The sequence below is a fragment of the Colias croceus genome, chromosome 3, assembly GCF_905220415.1.
Source record: "Colias croceus chromosome 3, ilColCroc2.1".
NCBI classification, from domain to species: Eukaryota; Metazoa; Arthropoda; class Insecta; order Lepidoptera; family Pieridae; genus Colias; species Colias croceus.
In genome coordinates, this window is record NC_059539.1 from 8,099,054 (window position 1) to 8,117,058 (window position 18,005).

The 18,005-nt window shown below is 32.2% G+C and overlaps 2 protein-coding genes across 4 annotated transcripts; one reads left to right on the plus strand and one right to left on the minus strand.

Annotated features, from left to right (window-relative positions):
• Positions 1-3,296: 3,296 nt before the first annotated feature.
• LOC123706089 (activating signal cointegrator 1 complex subunit 1) lies at positions 3,297-11,581 on the minus strand. 2 transcript variants are annotated; one of them, XM_045655231.1, is made up of 7 exons: positions 11,352-11,581; positions 11,014-11,113; positions 10,630-10,762; positions 10,426-10,554; positions 9,799-9,959; positions 9,395-9,567; positions 3,297-3,611 (listed from the first exon to the last, which is right to left on the minus strand). In XM_045655231.1, exons 1-7 carry the CDS (start codon positions 11,461-11,463, stop codon positions 3,343-3,345), a joined length of 1,077 nt encoding a protein of 358 aa, XP_045511187.1. In that variant the 5' UTR covers positions 11,464-11,581; the 3' UTR covers positions 3,297-3,342. The 2 variants fall into 2 exon arrangements, with proteins under 2 accessions (XP_045511187.1, XP_045511188.1); XM_045655232.1 differs by lacking the exon at positions 11,352-11,581 and adding an exon at positions 11,211-11,336.
• Positions 11,582-12,910: 1,329 nt separating this feature from the next.
• On the plus strand, positions 12,911-16,463 carry LOC123706088. 2 transcript variants are annotated; one of them, XM_045655229.1, is made up of 2 exons: positions 12,911-13,355; positions 15,087-16,463. In XM_045655229.1, exons 1-2 carry the CDS (start codon positions 13,274-13,276, stop codon positions 16,271-16,273), a joined length of 1,269 nt encoding a protein of 422 aa, XP_045511185.1. In that variant the 5' UTR covers positions 12,911-13,273; the 3' UTR covers positions 16,274-16,463. The 2 variants fall into 2 exon arrangements, with proteins under 2 accessions (XP_045511185.1, XP_045511186.1); XM_045655230.1 differs by lacking the exon at positions 12,911-13,355 and adding an exon at positions 14,282-14,773.
• Positions 16,464-18,005: the final 1,542 nt, after the last annotated feature.

The window sequence follows — 18,005 nt, forward strand, 5'->3', positions numbered from 1 at the left end:
TACCGGTAAATTTGTATGTTTATAAATCGGTATCTTACCTACATAACCATTGAAATTGAATATTGCAATATGTATTTATAAAAATGATATACTTATATGTTACTCTAGATGACTTCTAATTATTCTCTTTAGTTTTCACAAATACTTTAATTTAGATTTTTGGGCTAACTAAAAAATGCTCAATTCATAGGAAAGTAGTTAATCGAGAAAATAAAGATTAGCTGTTCGTTTTTCTACAGGAATTCAAATTTAACTATGTATATCCACTAGACTCAAAACTTACGCAGTTTCTTAGAATTAAATTAGGTATTTATATTGTTTCATATTCAGTTTCTAGTAAGTATTACAGTAATCAATTTAAATAACCCAAATCATTAAATTGTTCCTTTTGGGTATTCGATCGATGAGCCGACCGTAGTCCATTCATCATGCGACGAAACGCACTTTACATTCATATACATAGTTGAGTACGCATTACATATTGTGGAAGGAACGTTCAACCTTATATTTAAACTGTTAGAGTGCAATATTGAAAAACCATAGTCTTGTGCACTATCAACATTATTTGTAGATCTTGAATTATTATTACCAAATAATTATAATTTTATTAAGGATTTTGTTATAAAACTTATTTAATCCTAATCAAGAAGATTTTTTTTACTCTATAGCTCATTATAATGCTCTTGGTACTTTTTAAAAATGTATATCAAACAATAAATTATACTTTAAATTATAATAATTGACGAGAATGATAATGGCGCAGGATGTTATTAGATTTGAAATCTCAAAAGGGTTCGATCCCTACTTTACATTTAACGTCTCTAGCACGATAAGGACCCTTCTTTGCAATAAGTGTCTACCCAACACACTGTAATGTTTTTAGTAGGCATAAAACGGGAATGAAGTCATTATAAAGTTGAACTTTTTAGTACCTACGCTTGGAATAACGAGCTTTTAGATTTCAGTAATTTATGACACATAATAATAAAAATATAGGTATAGAAATTGAATAACCATTCCGATACATCGAGAACATTTAAAGGACATTGGGCAGATTGCCATTTAACAACCAAATATAAATTACGGCAATATAAAGTGATCGGTTAGTTTATGTGCAAAAAGCAAGCTTTAAAAATGCTTCTTAAATATTATTATTTCAGTTCTTATCTTTATCTACCGACTTAAACAATAAAATCATCATAAAGTGTCTTACCGGCAATCGAAAGGCGACTATAGTATTATATCTATGTAAAATAATGAAAACGCGGCAGAGTGATGAATCACAACTGTAACATGGAACGCGTCCGCGTAAGCTCTGCGAGTGACTGACGCACCCCGCTACGACTCCATCGCTCGTAGGCAACGCTACGGCCTACGACGAAAAGCTTCAAGGCCCGCGCTGTGATTTCTATGGTTACAGTTCTAGGGTTGCTACAACCTTAACCTTACGTTAGGTATTTAAATAACACGACTGTAAATTCTGGATGTTTGGTTAAGCTAATTTATATGTGTTGTAATGAATTCGTGTTATTTTAATGAAGCAACTATGGTTTATAATTTGTATCTTACCTCAAATGTACCTAAATGGATTAATATAGAAAATAACAATAATTATTAATATATAAGTTAAGCTAAGCTAAGTTTATTTTGTCATCAATATAAATATTTAGCAGCTTTTTGTCTGATCGGTCTATCAATAATTTCGATTATTTCTTGATGATGAATTGAATAGAATTAGATTTTTAATTAGGATTTTTATTTAACTGGGTAGTTTTTGTTTAGTGAATTGAATTACCTGTCTACAGATCACAGAAATATCAATACATGATAAGAGAATCAGTTGAATATGTTATTAATGCTATGGGATTATAAGGATATAACATAATATGGTACACAGGTACAAATTTATAATTAATTAAGCTTTGAAGCTTTTTTAATTGAAGTACCAAACCATTTAAACACTATTGAAAACCAATGATTGTCTTGTTTCAAACTAAGAAACTGCCAATAAAAGTCACTTGGCTGTTAACTAAAACGAGACCCCAGAATAAAGACGCAGTTAAGATGGGACGCTGGCGACGTTTAGAGCGAGATAAGCGAACCTTTACATTGCTATCTAAATTCTGAGATAGCAGGCGTATTTTGCACGACCTTATCTGATAATAATTTGTATATTTCATACCAAGTATATGGCTTTTGTGTTGGGATAGTCACGTTCTAATAATAAAAAGCCTCAGCCTATATCCTTTTATAGTACGGTTAAAATTTGCATTTAATTATTTTCAAACTAATTAAAAACATACACTTGTATCCTACTAATATTATGAATGCGAAAGTTTGTGAGGATGTGTGTGTGTTTGTTACTCTTTCACGCAAATTCTACTGAACCGATTACAATGAAATTTAGCACACATATAGAGGGTAACTTGGATTAACACATAGAACTATGCGGGTTTTCCTTTGAAAACGCGGGCAAAGCCGCGGGCGGAAATCTAGTATAATAAGAAAAATATTCATTGAAAACATAATTTGTAATCCTACTACTACACTAAAAGGCCACCGACGCATCTTTCTGTATATCTGTTAGGTACTCTACCGATTTTATTCCAGGTATCATCATGAAGGTTTTAGTGTATAATTTTAGCTCCTATTTTGTTAAAGGTACTTATTAATGTTTTAATGTGGAATAAAGGATTTGTCATTCACTAATTATTCATATTATATTCAATAAATCAATTAATACACTTAATTTTCCTTTTTTAGCACGCTCATATTAGCTTCATCTGTATGTTTGTATGTAACCGACTCCTCGAGATTCGAATTTGAACAACTTTTATCAGACAGGTTTAATTCAAACTTTGTACACTTATCAAGGATCGGTGAGACAATGATTTTATGAGTTTATCTTATTAATCTGAATAACAAAAACAGTTAATAAAAAATAAATATGTATTGTTTGAAAAATATATTATTTACTTTTATTGATTCTATCAGTAAAGCGTGTTTTTTAGTTTTTTTGAACTATATTTAAGATTGCTATTACGTAATTAGACCCTGACGAACCGCCATATTGGTACAAATCAATAAATATTTTTGTGACTTTGTACATCTTGTTCTATTTTTATTTTTAAACAAGCTTTGCCCGCTATAAATAGCAACGAACAAAAACGGGGACGGAATCCAGTGTTTTTCTTTCACATCCCTCCCTTAATAAAATAAAACACACCTTTTCATACTAAAATATATTTATTTATCTTTGCTTAATCGTAAAAAACATTTCACAAATATCGAAACGAACAGGTTTATGAAAGCTTCTGGAACAGAACATTGACAAAATATAACTTAAGATATATTTATTACACATGTTGGTTGGTAATACCCATCAGGGCCAATTGTTTGACGTTGAGATAAATGAATGTCTGTAAGTTGTACAACGCCAAAATCGTAATCTTTGAACTTATTCAGTATATCGGTTCCATCGAAAGTCTGCCTTGTTCCCCTGTTCCGAGGCATACTGTCATCGTCATCTTCCCTCCTTCCTCTATATTTTGTATTGAGGAGTGTGACGTGCATTTTAACGTTATTCCGACCAAACTCCTTTTCCATAAACCCTAAAAATAATTATTTAATTAGTATCACATCACAATAGTCCAGTCCAGTACGTCCAGTGTGTGGGGAAATGAAAAAGCCTCTGCTCTACAAAAGGTGGCGTAGAAAATGTTTTGAAACAATATTGTTAAGGTATGAAAGGTTAATAAAAATCCACCTTGACGGACCCAGGCGCTAGCCGCCATCTTGAATTAAAGGTGCTAAAATTAGGTATATTTTAAATAACTTCTCAATTGTTTACTAAATCACAAAAGTGTCTATGAGGGGTTCAAAGAAGACAAAATTACCTACATTTTTTGCATACATGATAGATAGGGAGGCGAGGTAGCTAAATGGCGTAATTCAACGGCGTCGTCGAGACTTATCAAAATCGAAAGAGAAAATAATTTCGAAAAGAAAAGCTTCTATGGTAAAAACCTTTTTAGCGGTGGGTTTGGCGTGTACGGATTTTCAAAAATGTAAAAAAAAACAGTTACTTGGGCATTCTCGAGCGCGTCAGATATTCATACTACGTATGCCCCAAGTGCCTCTGATAACAACGGTATACTAATCTGCCGGTTTGCGTGGTGGGGCTAGGCATATAAATTCATCAAAAATGCACAAAAAAAAAATTTACTCGAGCGCGTCAGATTTTCGGAAGGGGTGTTAATTAGGCCCCAAGAAAGCTCCCCTTAAAAAAACTGACGATTACGGCATGACGATAAGTTACGATGAATTTTTGAAAATGCAGAAAAAAAAAGTCCTTTTGAAATACTCGAGCGCGTCAGATTTTCATAGGGGAGGTTTATCTAGGTATCCTGAAAGCATATTTTCTTAATCTGATAAAAATGTTGGTGGGTTCTCTTAATCTGACCGAAAAAGGTTTGTGGGTTTCTTTTTTTTAATCATCGTTATTTCATATCAATTTTTCTTACCACCCTCAGTTTTCGAGATATACTCAAAAAACCGGGAGTTTGAGTTTTTATGATGCTTCAAGTAAAAAAAAATTAAACTTTGGACAAAAATGAAAAGAGACCTTTTTTTGTAAAAAAAAAGTACCTTTTTTGTTTATTTTGTAGAGGGGTTGTGAACTCAAAGACGATACTGATCGTAATGATTTTATTTTGCACACAATATCCGTATTTATACAAAAATTGACCAAACACAAAACCAATCAGAATTCTAATGTTGAAATTGAAATTTAGAATGCGCTCTGATTATGAAAAAGAATGCGCCGGCCTGTACACAATATGATATATATAAACTCTATGCATGTCTCCCATAGTGTCCCCCCTCAAGCGAAGCGAACATTTTTCTTGACGACGCGTCCACTTCTTGTAGTGTAGGGACGTGCCTTGTCCGTGTTGTAGTCTGTAGCAGGAACTGACGACGTAGCACTCGTAGGTGTAGGTGTAGATGCTACTGCTGTGCTTGCCATACCTTCAACCTCTTCGTTTAATATGTATGCAGGCTTGAGTCTGTCAATAGATACTACTGTAGTCCGAAGTGGTAACTGTATTTGGTAGTACTTGTCGTAGCGCTTCAGCACTTCATAAGGGCCGTCATACGGCGGAGTGAGTGGTGCTCGAACTGTATCGTTCCGTATGAATACATGAGTACACGTAGACAAATCCTTGTAAATAAATGTTGCTCGATTTGCGGGGGATCGTTTAGTCGGTGTGAGTATAGCCATAGTTTCTGTCAGGCGTTTCACGTAGTCAGCGTCTTCAATACCCGTCCGTGTAGGCACGAAGAAATCGGAGGGCATGCGCAGTGTAGTGCCGTAGGTCATCATAGCTGGACTCAAGTTGTTATCTTCTCTTATAGCTGTGCGTAAACCCAGCAGTACTGTCGGTAGTTCGTCTGTCCATTGACAAGTACTGCCGCGAGCTATGAGCGCGGCTTTCACAGTATATAAAATATATAAATATAATATATATATTATATTATATTTGTATTGGTGATATGACACCAATAGGCTCACTCCAATAACAACGACAGAGAAAGCAGCACCTCAGATGCTTTTAAGTGTAATTTCTTGCCACTGTAAAAAAGGATGCAGCAAAGCATGTAATTGCAGAAAAGCTGGATTAAAATGCTCTATTGTTTGTGGATTCTGTAGTCGTCAGCTGTGTGAAAATGCAGTAGAGATTCAGATGTATAACGAAGACTGTGATGACGACGAAATTTAATGGTTGGAAACTAAAAATACAGACAATGAAACAGAAAATTTCAGCGAAGATAATGAAGAAGCCACCATTAACCAGCCCGGGCCATCAAAGAGAATTAAAAAATGATAGCTGTACAATTTTTAAACAAAATTAAAATTATATGATTTCTGTAAATATTATTATTTCCGTCGCTTGTAACTTTTTACCTTTAAGGCCGTGTACGCGGTCCGTGCGCTGTTTGGCTCAAATATGTGATTTTTCAAACCAGATTGTCCATCAACCACTTATCTTACAAACATATGAATTACTAATAATTTTAGGAAATTTTATTGTTTATATAGTTAGTTAAGAGTTTTTTTCAATTAATACAGTATTTGTGAATACCATCAAGATAACTGAGCCGATGATTACTTGATTTCACTTTTAGTGTCAATTTCGAAGCTAAAAATATCTGAAATTGCTGACAGATCTAACACACATTTTTTTTAACAAACTGCAAAAATCCTTATTAAAATAGTTAGTTAAAAGATTTTTTTATTTTGGACTCCTAACTTACGAAATTAAAATCCGAACAATGTGAATTTTTTTAGAAATTATAGTCGACAAAATGATTATTTTCACCAAGATATTTGACTTAGTTGAATATAATTTATACATATTGCAATAAAAGAACGTCTTACTTATAAGATTAAATTTAAAAAATCAACTAAGGTACCTCTATTATTTTTCTACAATTTTTTTTAAAGTACTATAAAACACAGCGCGCGACCCGATTAAAATCAGTCGGCAGCGAGCCTTCCCAGAGAGAGGACATGTTGCTCGGCGCTCTCCTGTGGACCTATGCTTTTCATAGTAAAAGGATAGCGCAAGCCGCGATCTATCGTAATAGATCGCGGAGATTTTGACTTGCGTTAAATTGAATAAGCGCTCTTAAAGACTTACAGAATAATCATGTATGCAAAAAATGTAGGTAATTTTGTCTTCTTTGAACCCCTCATAGACACTTTTGTGATTTAGTAAACAATTGAGAAGTTATTTAAAATATACCTAATTTTAGCACCTTTAATTCAAGATGGCGGCTAGCGCCTGGGTCCGTCAAGGTCGAAAACTTGGATTTTTATTAACCTTTCATACCTAAACAATATTTTTTCAAAACATTTTCTACGCCACCTTTTGTAGAGCATAAATACCTACAGACTGGATTACAAGTGAAGTAGGCAAAAACATTTTTTTTTACGCCTAACATAGTTTTGAAAAAGGAAAAAAACATCATTTCAAGATTGCACCTAGCGCGTACTATTGTAGGTAGTGTCTTTGCTCAAATAAAATATCACGGCAATGATAAAATAAAAGGTGTAAAGAGGTTATTAGCGCTCCGCAAGTGGAACAATGAAATGTGGTTAGTTTGCCACAATTTTCATCAATTTTCTCTATTTCGCTCACGATATTTAGTTTGCCGTTTTTCTAGATAGAATAGAATGTTGTGTCGGGAATCTATCTACTTAAACTTTTCACTTATACCACACCCCGGACACTCCATACAAAATTATTGTTTTATAATATTTTTTTTACCATATTGTAGAAATAAACTCCCAAAATAGTCCATTGAATGAGTCCCTCCCAGGGGGGTCTAGAGTGCGTGGGTTAGTAACGTAAGATGTTTGTTCGGAAACATGTCAAGAGTCCCTAGGTAATAAACATACTAAAACCCCGGGACACTAGGAGGAGCCCCGGAGTGGGGGGAGGGGGGAAAAGGTCCATTTTTTTCATTTTTCGCTTAAATCTCAAAAACGGTACATGTTAGAGAAAAAATTTCAAGGAAAAGTTGAAAGGCCATAAAATTATCTACAAGTTGTACCTAATTAATAATTAATTAATAATTATAAATATATATATAATTATAAATAAAGTAATTTTTTTCTATTCGCAGCCGTTTTCGAGCTACATCCCATGAAATGTGAAAAATTCGAAAGCTTTTTATTTTACCTAACTACTCTAATAAATTCAATACCTCCTAAACGCCTCCATGGAATCTGTTTTTTTTATCAATGATAGACCTAATTATGAGCAATCTATCTGTACCGGTCACAAGTTGCACTTTTGAGTTTTTTGGAAGAAAAAAAAGGTCAACTTCAGTAACTCAAACTACCCTAACATAATATTTTGACAATCGATTCCTCCTAAAGGCTTCCATGGAGGAATGTGTTTATTTTACCAATCATAGACCTAATTAAGAGCTCAAACTACCCTAATATAATATTTTGACAATCGATTCCTCCTAAAGGCTTCCATGGAGGAATGTGTTTATTTTACCAATCATAGACCTAATTAAGAGCAATCCATCAGTACCGGTCACAAGTTGCACATTTGAGTTTTTTGGAAGAAAAAAAATAAAAAGTTCAAGTATCGTAACTACCCTAATAAAATTCAATTCCCCGTAAAGGCCTCCGTGGTGGAATCTGGTATTTTTATCAATGATAGACCTAATTATGAGCAATTCATCTGTACCGGTCACAAGTTGCACTTTTGAGTTTTTTGGAAGAAAAAATAATAAAAAGATCAAGTTCAGTAACTCAAACTACCCTAATTTAATATTTTGACAATCGATTCCTCCTAAAGGCTTCCATGGAGGAATGTGTTTATTTTACCAATTACAGACCTAATTAAGAGCAATCTATCAATACCGGTCACAAGTTGCACATTTGAGTTTTTTGGAAGAAAAAAAATAAAAAGATCAAGTTCAGTAACTCAAACTACCCTAATATAATATTTTGACAATCGATTCCTCCTAAAGGCTTCCATGAAGGAATGTGTTTATTTTACCAATTATAGACCTAATTAAGAGCAATCTATCAGTACCGGTCACAAGTTGCACATTTGAGTTTTTTGGAAGAAAAAAAATAAAAAGTTCAAGTATCGTAACTACCCTAATAAAATTCAATTCCCCGTAAAGGCCTCCGTGGTGGATTCTGGTATTTTTATCAATGATAGACCTAATTATGAGCAATCTATCTGTACCGGTCACAAGTTGCACTTTTGAGTTTTTTGGAAGAAAAAAATAAAAAGATCAAGTTCAGTAACTCAAACTACCCTAATATAATATTTTGACAATCGATTCCTCCTAAAGGCTTCCATGGAGGAATGTGTTTATTTTCCCAATTATAGAACTAATTAAGAGCAATCTATCAGACCCGGTCACAAGTTGCACATTCGAGTTTTTTTTGATCGTATGGGGAAATTGTTTGAGCCAAAATCATTTTTTACTGCGTGTAACTCAGAAACGGTAGGATATAGGAAAAAATGATTTAGGTACAACTTGTAGATAATTTTATGGCCTTTCAACTTTTCCTTGAAAGTTTTTCTCTAACATGTACCGTTTTTGAGATTTAAGCGAAAAATGAAAAAAATGGACCTTTTCCCCCCTCCCCCCACTCCGGGGCTCCTCCTAGTGTCCCGGGGTTTTAGTATGTTTATTAGCTAGGGACTCTTGACATGTTTCCGAAGAAACATCTTACGTTACTAACTCACGCACTCTAGAACTTTTTATTCAATGGACTAAAATAGGGAAAAGACCCTGATATCATGATGTCAGAGCTTCCATTTATATTCTGTGAAGTAATATTAAAAAAAATTACCCTTTTTATAAAAGAAATCTACTATCGCATCCACCATTTCTTGTAACAATCCAGCTGGAGCATTTTCCTCTTCAACACAACTGTATAAAACATTTATCTCTTTTGGGTCATCATTCATGTAGGATAAACCTTTTATTCTTAATCTTAATGGCAGATGATCCTGTATAATAGGCCTGTAATTAAAATGGAATTTATTTGCTTTTAGAAGAGACAGTTATTTTTTTTTTCGTAAGTACTTTTCTACAAAAAAAAACGATATCATAACCCCATAACTTACCTACCCACTTATAATTAAGAAACAAAGTAACAGTAAAACCCCAAATAAAATCAATCCTTTTCCACAAAACCCTTTGAACTAACTCCTTAAATAAACTAAGCATGCTACAAATTGAATACATAGTTACATGATTATCCGCTCCTTAGCTTCAGTGAGCAGTTTTGACACCAGTAACCTCTCCTCATTATCCATGAGACACATCACTCCAACAGTCAGATGGAGCTTGGTCGCTGGTATAAACAAAGATTCCTCCAAAGCCCTGCTCTGACATTCTCGTAACACAGATTCCTACAAATCACTGCTAGATTAATCTAAGAGGTTATGCTTCGTTGCGATTTTAATATGAAAACTAGTTGGTAAATATTAAATATTCTTTCAATAATATTAAGGTACATTTTTCTGTATGTCTGAGATACTGCCTTTATAAATACAATTTCATCATATAAAAAATTGAAATAATTGTAATTGTATGTACATATTTATGATTTATCAAATATACAAACATTTTTTATTTATAACAAGTAAGATACTTTTTTTTATCTTGGAGCTGCGGGTATTATATTGAATTTGTCCATGACCCCCACAGCGGCAGTCTGTAACCACGTCGAAGGCAAACCTAGTGGAAGGTGGTTTACCAGTTCTACCCTCATAATAAGATTGGGCAGCATAAGTGGAACATGTTTCACTATACATGCATAAGCAAATATGGCACCCTTCATCAAGCATCAAGCAGGAGATTCCTATTATAATTTACCTTGAATTTTTCAAACGTTTTCTGTATGTTAGGTTGGTTCAGTGGAATAGAAATAAAATGGGTCGCTCTCTGTTTCCGTCTAGCAGACATTACAATGACATTTATTCTTCGACAAGCTGCTTTTACATTCTGAAAACAACATCATTATTCAAATTTGAGTTTATATGAGAATTAATATAAATATCTAACTGTATAAGAACTAACTGCAATGCTTGGACCATATATGAGTATGTCCTTGTTTTCTCCAATCCTTGGGATTTTGACATCTGTGTTGGTGTCCCTTTGTATTCGCATTCTCATTGCACCTTTCTTTCCAATTATATTTCCCAGATAATGTCTGAAAATTAAATCAAAGAAAATTATTTATTTTACAATTGAACAGTTTTTTATGGTCTTCTTATAATGACTAATCATTAATATTATAGTATTACTTTTTGTGGTATAAAATACCTGTACCTATGTTGGTACTCTCATTATGACCATCTCAAAAGTCAGGTGACAGACCAAAGAAACTAGATGTGGCATACATAGTGTTTCTCTATACAACCGCAGGAGATTGCTAATATTACTAATGATAAAAAATCTTACTTGGAAACATGGAGACTTGTACAATATCTGCCTGAATCCATCATTTCAACATCAAACTCATTATCATCATCATCTTCTTGCATATCTTGGAATGGAATTTCTGCAAATATTTGTCATAATGATTTGATTCATTTGTATTTGATTGATTTAAATTTAAGTGCACTTCTGTTACAATCCCTGTGGTATTATTTACTTACTTTAATTCTTTGTTTATAAATGCATTTGCTATATTATAATATAGGTAATCAGACAAGTGAATGATTGGAAACTTAACTTTCGGTTAGTTAAATAGATTTAATATATACTGCTTTTTGTAATAAAGGCTTAACATTCCTCACCATTTTCATATAAATCTTGTTCAACGTGAGTTGAAATTTCGGAAGTAGCATCATTTAGTCTATAACATCTGCCTTCAATCCATACTAACTCTGGCCTAAGAATATCATTCATATTGGATGTTTTTTTATTCGTTTACTATACTAAGTATAAAAATAAAATTAATTGCATTGCATTGCGGTGTAAAAATGCGATTTTTCCAATTTCAAAACATAAAAACGTAAATGGAATGTGTCAACTGTCAACTTTGTGTCAATTGTCAAATGTTTGTTTGAAAACAAGAGAGGTAGCCACATAAGAAGTCCTCCGCCGAAGCACGCAAAGAGAATACCTACAAATACTATGGAAGCACGGAAATGGGCATATAGCATTCAGAAATGGGTAGGATTAGGAGGTAGGAAGTGGGAACTAAAAGCTAGTCGGCCATATTATAGAAACTTATCACGCATAGGCAAAGCATAGGCACTCCTCGTTTTGCGTCGGGGGTTAAAAAAGACATGAGTTGCCCGCCTAAAACCGTGAAATGAAATCTATAGAAGATAGAAAAAATAGGTTTGAGTTGAGTTCTGTAAAACGAAAGTTTACATTGAAATGCTTCACACCCCGCCATTACGAATTGGACTACATTGGGTACGATATAGGTACGATTTGAAAAATTCTTTGAGTGTTTAGATAGGTAGCCCATTTATCGAGGAAGGCTATGGGCTATATTATGGCTGTTTTCCAATTACAGAGCATAATGCGACTCAGTGGCGCACAATGCCGAATTATGCTGATGCTTAATTGGAACGTGAAACGCACCAGCAGGTTGCGCTAAGTTCAGTGTTGAAAAAAAAATATTCATAGAGTTAGCAATAACCTCATTAATGTGTAAATAAAGTGGTATACACAAGGGTATAGATAATAATTGGTTGAAAACTATTTACGGTTATTTTAAGTAATTTGGATTTACCTTCATCCATACTTATATTGATTTTTTTAACACAATTTGAATTAACTTTGATTATTTCGAAAAAACTAAAATGAAACGAAAGCTTTAAATTTTTTTCCAACAATTAATAATTACTTACGATAAATCGATTGCTCGCATCAATTCACGCGCATTACTTTTAAGAGTGCTCAATTGTGCGAAGCATTGATGTAATTGGAACATTCAACGTTAAGCATTATGCCGCATAATGCGCTCTAGTGCTGTAATTGGAAAACACGGTATATCATCCCGCTAAGACCAACAGATTTCAGTTATAAAACTAAGTCTGATATTATTGATTTGGTTAATCAATTTAGTAAAATGCTAAGCAGATTTAGATGAAGGCTCAAAATTCGGAAACTAATAGAAAAGCCATAGTTGATGTATCAAATTAAATACTGAAATCGTTAGGAAACCTATAATAAAATATTATATTTTTAAATAAAAATTTTAAATAATATTTTAACTTATTGTTTATCTCAGCAATGACTGTAATCTGCAACTAAGCGTCTAATCCCTTTTTTATGGTACCGATAAGATAATACCATCCGCATACTTTACTAACACCAAAACGTTAAAAACAGATTTAATTTACAAAGCAATGGAATAGTGTTTTGATTACATTATTTAAATAATTTGAATAAAAATGTATATTATATACCAGCTATTCTGAATATAAATATAAAAGTAATTAAAGAGTGTTATAATGTTGCGGTATTTAGTACACTCTCCCTATTTGTAGATGTTATTATCTTCGTGATATATTTCGATGATAAGCTTATCGGACACTGCGTTTACATAAATCGTTATTGTAATTCATTTGTAGCAGCTCCTTCTATTTTTGCATTTTAACTAGTATGTTTTAATGTTAACAATAGTTTTGTTTAGTAAAAATCAATATTTTGCCGTGATCTAAAAAAAAATAACACAGTTAAACTACATAGTTCGGTAAGAATGAGTCAAAAGTTCCATCATTCTTGTAATTCGTACTACAATGCTAATCACCATTACACGTCTATTAACAATAAAGAAAATGGTAAGTAAATTATTTTAAGAATTTTTATAAAAGTACATATCTAAACAATATGAGTAGGTATAGGTCTACCAGAATCTGATGGCATATTTATATTTAATAAATAAAAGATTTTCATATGGCAATTTTATTTGACAACTATCAAAATGGTTGTCAAATTATTTGTCTTCTTTGCAATTCTTGAATAATTTTTAGGATTTTGTCTAAATAATCTTCGAAGATGTCGAAAAAGCCGCTGCGATCACAAGCAAGAGGTGTTGTTCATAATGTGTATAGAAAAACATTCGATGAAGAAGGGTCAAACACATCACAATTTTCAATTTTGAATATTTTATTGGTAAATTGGACTTACCCGTTTTGATACTTAAAATTAAAAATGTTATAAGTAGGTAACTAACTATAATATTGTTTTTTGATTACAATATAATTTTATGAAAACTTATTACAGGAGTTTCCAATACGGCTATGCGTCAAGTCCAAGCTGTCCAAGTCAATTTTATAATTATTTGTGTATCTGTTAATACTTACGAAAATAAACATAGTTTTATTTTATTTTATTGTTATTTTATTTTATAAAAAAAAATATTAGCATTATCAAGTTTTGATCTGCATTATCATTACATCCATATTTTTACATGGCTTAATGATAATGAATATACAAATATAGGTATGTGAAAATAATAATATGTATTACATAGATAAAAGTAATATGTATATTATACATGTAAGTAGTACCTACAAAATATTAAGTGGATATCTCATTATTTGGTACAGTATTGTTCACTTATGTAATGTGACTAATGATGTTGAGGACAAAATAAAAAATAAGCAGTATCAAGATCGGTCAGTCCATTTTCCCTAGGGTTGCACACTCAAAATTTTGATTTCCCCAATTGCCATCAGATTCTGGTTTACCTATAGTTTTAGTTCAAAATGACTTTGTAACTTTACACAGAAATATCCATTTTGAAATATGTAGATACAAAAAATGTTTAGGTACCTATATTTGTATGAAGTTATGTGTTTACGAATATTACGTTTTAAATTTTCGTGTATTTTTTTTATTTATTAAATATTTAGAAAACAAAGTGTGAAAACATGCAATAGAAGAAACCCTAAAGTTCGGAAACATAACTGTTTAGAAACATTTTGACGTTTCATACTGTCAAATTATTACATGTTTTGATGTTTGGGATAATTGACATATGATTTACATTTTATTGATAAAAAATGTAAATAAAATGTAGACACCGTTCAACTCTAAGTAGTATAATCTTTATTGGTAAATAAAAAATATACTTCCTTTCGTGATCTTATGACTATTCAAGGTTAAAATATTAATCCATAATGTAAATAGTTAGAAAAGTGTAGAATATACCGTTGTTGTTGTAAAAATAAATCAAGAAACGTCGTTCTAGTAGGTATGTCTTTAAATGCTTCTTTATTTTAAATAAACTAACATTTCCCTTGCGTTCTTGTAAAATTTAAGGTTTTCCCGTCAATTTTAGAACATTTACTTGTAAGACTGACAGTACAGTTGATTAAATTACCTATCATAATGGTCGAAGCTTAAATATATTTTTATCCCTACAGGTTCCCATAATTTTTAAAGATTATTCAATGAGTTTGAATGAATAAAAAAAATCTTGCATGTCTTTAAAAATAAGCAATCCATATTATGACTAGCTATTACTTATTAATTGTCATAACATATATTTTTTTATTGTGTTGTAGATGGTACCAAAATGCATGGAACGCGAAGAGTTGTAACATTTTGTTTGCTCACTACAGTTTTACCATCAATACTCATTATATTTCCATTATATCTTAGGCATATACGATATGCTGATGTTATGTATAAAATATCAGATTCTGATGTCATACAAATACATAAGGGTCAATCATCAATATTTTGTGAAAAACATTCCTTAAAAATGAATACAACATTTAATGCATTCCAAATGAAGGGTAGGCCACGTTTATCTAAAAAAAGAAAACATATAACACTTAAGAAGTCAATGTCTTTGCCGGACGACACATTAGAATATTGGGGGTTCTACTTATTCTCGGGGGCTACTGTTGAATTAAAAGCTTGTTCTAGATATGAAGGTTCCAAAATATTAGTTGTAAAAGGAGATAAAATATTAGATACATGTGGCATTTTAGAGGGAAATAAATACAAACAGGAACCTCCTCTCATTGGTAAAAATGGTCATGTCATGGTTACTCTACAAAGACCTAGTGAAAAAGAAAATATTAAGAAATTTAGTACTAATTATATGCATAAAAATAAAAACATTGATGAAAATGTCAGTGAAATCAATGTCATAAAGAAACAAAGAGACAAGCGTGATACACTGAATCCTTCAATACATAACCCTAACACAATATTAGACACTGGTGTGAACCATGGAGGCAATGCCTTTAACACATCAAAGCTACAAGAAGATGCATCTGTATCCAGCTTTGAAAATAACTTGCATTTATGTTACAACAAAAATATACTGATTAATGAATATTTTCCATATTCAATGCAATGCAATAACACCAAATATTTAGAAGTCACTACAACGCTTAAAGTTATTCATGAAGTTACGTCTGACGGATATTACTACTATATATTTTACAGTGATAATGACTTTGTTGTGAATGATGTTCATGCAATATTTGATATTTACAAGCCAATCTTCCTCTATTCAAATATGTCAGATTCTAAGGTATGTTTAAATAAAACAGAGTGTTCTTTCAATATTGAAATGTTTAGTGATGAGTTAGTTATTGTAGAAGTACCTACAAAAGATGGATTGAGAAATGATGATGATACTTCGATTCTAATATCTGTTTGTCACCCTAGAATGTCTGTATATATAATATTTCCAGTTTCAGTGTTGTTACTTATACTTTTATTTGCATTTTTATGATATCTGTTTAAAATATTATTGTATGCACTATTAGTAAGAGTAAATATTACTGAGAGTAAGACATTGATTTATTAGTAGATAAGAATTTAAATGTTTGTGTATATAAGTCCTCCTATAAGACTGTGATGTTATTTTGCCTGGCATATAATTTTATTACTGTTGTAAAGAATAAAGTTTATTATTCTACTGATCTTTTTTTTTATTAATATATAATACCCTGCTTCAATTCATATATTTTTCTTAGAATATGTATACATTACATTAATTAATAACTAGTAGTATGTATATTTTATTTTGTATAAATCATGACCAGCATTTAGAAACTAGCCGCCCAGTATACCGTTATAAATTTTAGTTTAATCCAATAAATATTTAATTTATATAAGGTACCTATTGACTTTATTCGTTTTTGTACCAATCCATTATCTAATAAACCAAAACTTGGTTATGTAATTCGATTTTCTTATAAATAATTATGCTAGCGGTGTTGCACATGGTACAAGCTTATTGATTATTCCACTGGCCACTGGGTAAACAACGACGTAGACATATCCAACGGTGAAAGAACGTTACATCGGTAAAGAACGTAACATCAGTAAAGTAGGTATTTCTTGAAATTAGTACATTCTAATAAGATGCGCCTTGCGGTTTCGCCCGCGCGAAAGAATTAGTTTTTCTTTTTAATCTAATTTAAATTTTAATTTGCTTATAAATTATAAATTTATATTGCATAGCTTCTATCACGGGCCTCGAGCGCGGGGACCGAATCGATAAATTCCGTAACGAAAAAACCTCACGCTCCCCACTCCGACGGGCGGAGTTGTGGCTTGCAGGCTTGAAGGTATAGCATGCAATAGCTTTACTGCGGCAGTCCCCGAATGCCACACGTCGTTTTTTAATCCTTATGTTCCTGTGGGAATATCGGTACTAAAAATAACCTCAGTTATTATAACAACAGCTATCTGACAATGAAAGTCCTGTCATAATCGGTCCAGCTGTTCCTGAGATTAGCCGGAATAGGAAAAATTGTTACTATTTTGGTAGATTGTAGTGTATCCTTATGCATTAAGTAAAATCGGTTATTTCAATATTATAAACAGACAGAATAGTATAGTGTACCTATACCACCACCACCGGTAGAGAATGAAGTTTAATCAAAAGGTGTGACTTTATTGTATTCTAGTAGTCCGCCCCGGCTTCACCCGTGGTACATATTTCGCAATAAAAGGTAGCCTATGTCCTTACTCGGGTATCAAAATATCTCCATACTAAATTTCATGCAAATTGGTTCAGTAGTTTAGGCGTGATTGAGTAACAGACAGACAGTCAGAGTTACTTTCGCATTTATAATATTAGTATGGATTATATCTTGGATAGATGGGGAGGCAAAGGGTGGTATTTTTTCTGGAAATACAATTTTCTAACACAAATGATGACTATTTACTTCATGTGTAAAAATAGCATGGGAAATATTTATATGCATTTTTATATGTATTTTAGGCTGTCCAATCATAGAAAGTCAAGTTATAATAAACCCGCTTACTCTTCTTATTCGTATTATGGTTCAACTGAGGAGATAATTTTTGATAGTGGCCTTATCAGGAAACAGAAGGATGAAAGATCGGCTTGTGTTATGACGTCATTAGAATAGGTATATATAAAAAAAAACTAGATACGTAACGTAATGAACTATGTAAACAAACAAATTAGGTGTTAGGATAATGTATTTTCT

Excerpts from the sequence above, each read along its gene's own strand:
- LOC123706089 (XM_045655231.1), bottom strand. The coding sequence starts at position 11,463 with ATGAATGATATTCTTAGGCCAGAGTTAGTATGGATTGAAGGCAGATGT. Across the intron at positions 10,763-11,013 it reads ACAAGTCTCCATGTTTCCAA|ACATTATCTGGGAAATATAA; the intron begins GTAAGATTTTTT and ends TTTAATTTTCAG. Across the intron at positions 9,568-9,798 it reads GCTAAGGAGCGGATAATCAT|GCCTATTATACAGGATCATC; the intron begins GTAACTATGTAT and ends TTTTAATTACAG.
- LOC123706088 (XM_045655229.1), top strand. The coding sequence starts at position 13,274 with ATGAGTCAAAAGTTCCATCATTCTTGTAATTCGTACTACAATGCTAAT. Across the intron at positions 13,356-15,086 it reads TATTAACAATAAAGAAAATG|ATGGTACCAAAATGCATGGA; the intron begins GTAAGTAAATTA and ends ATTGTGTTGTAG.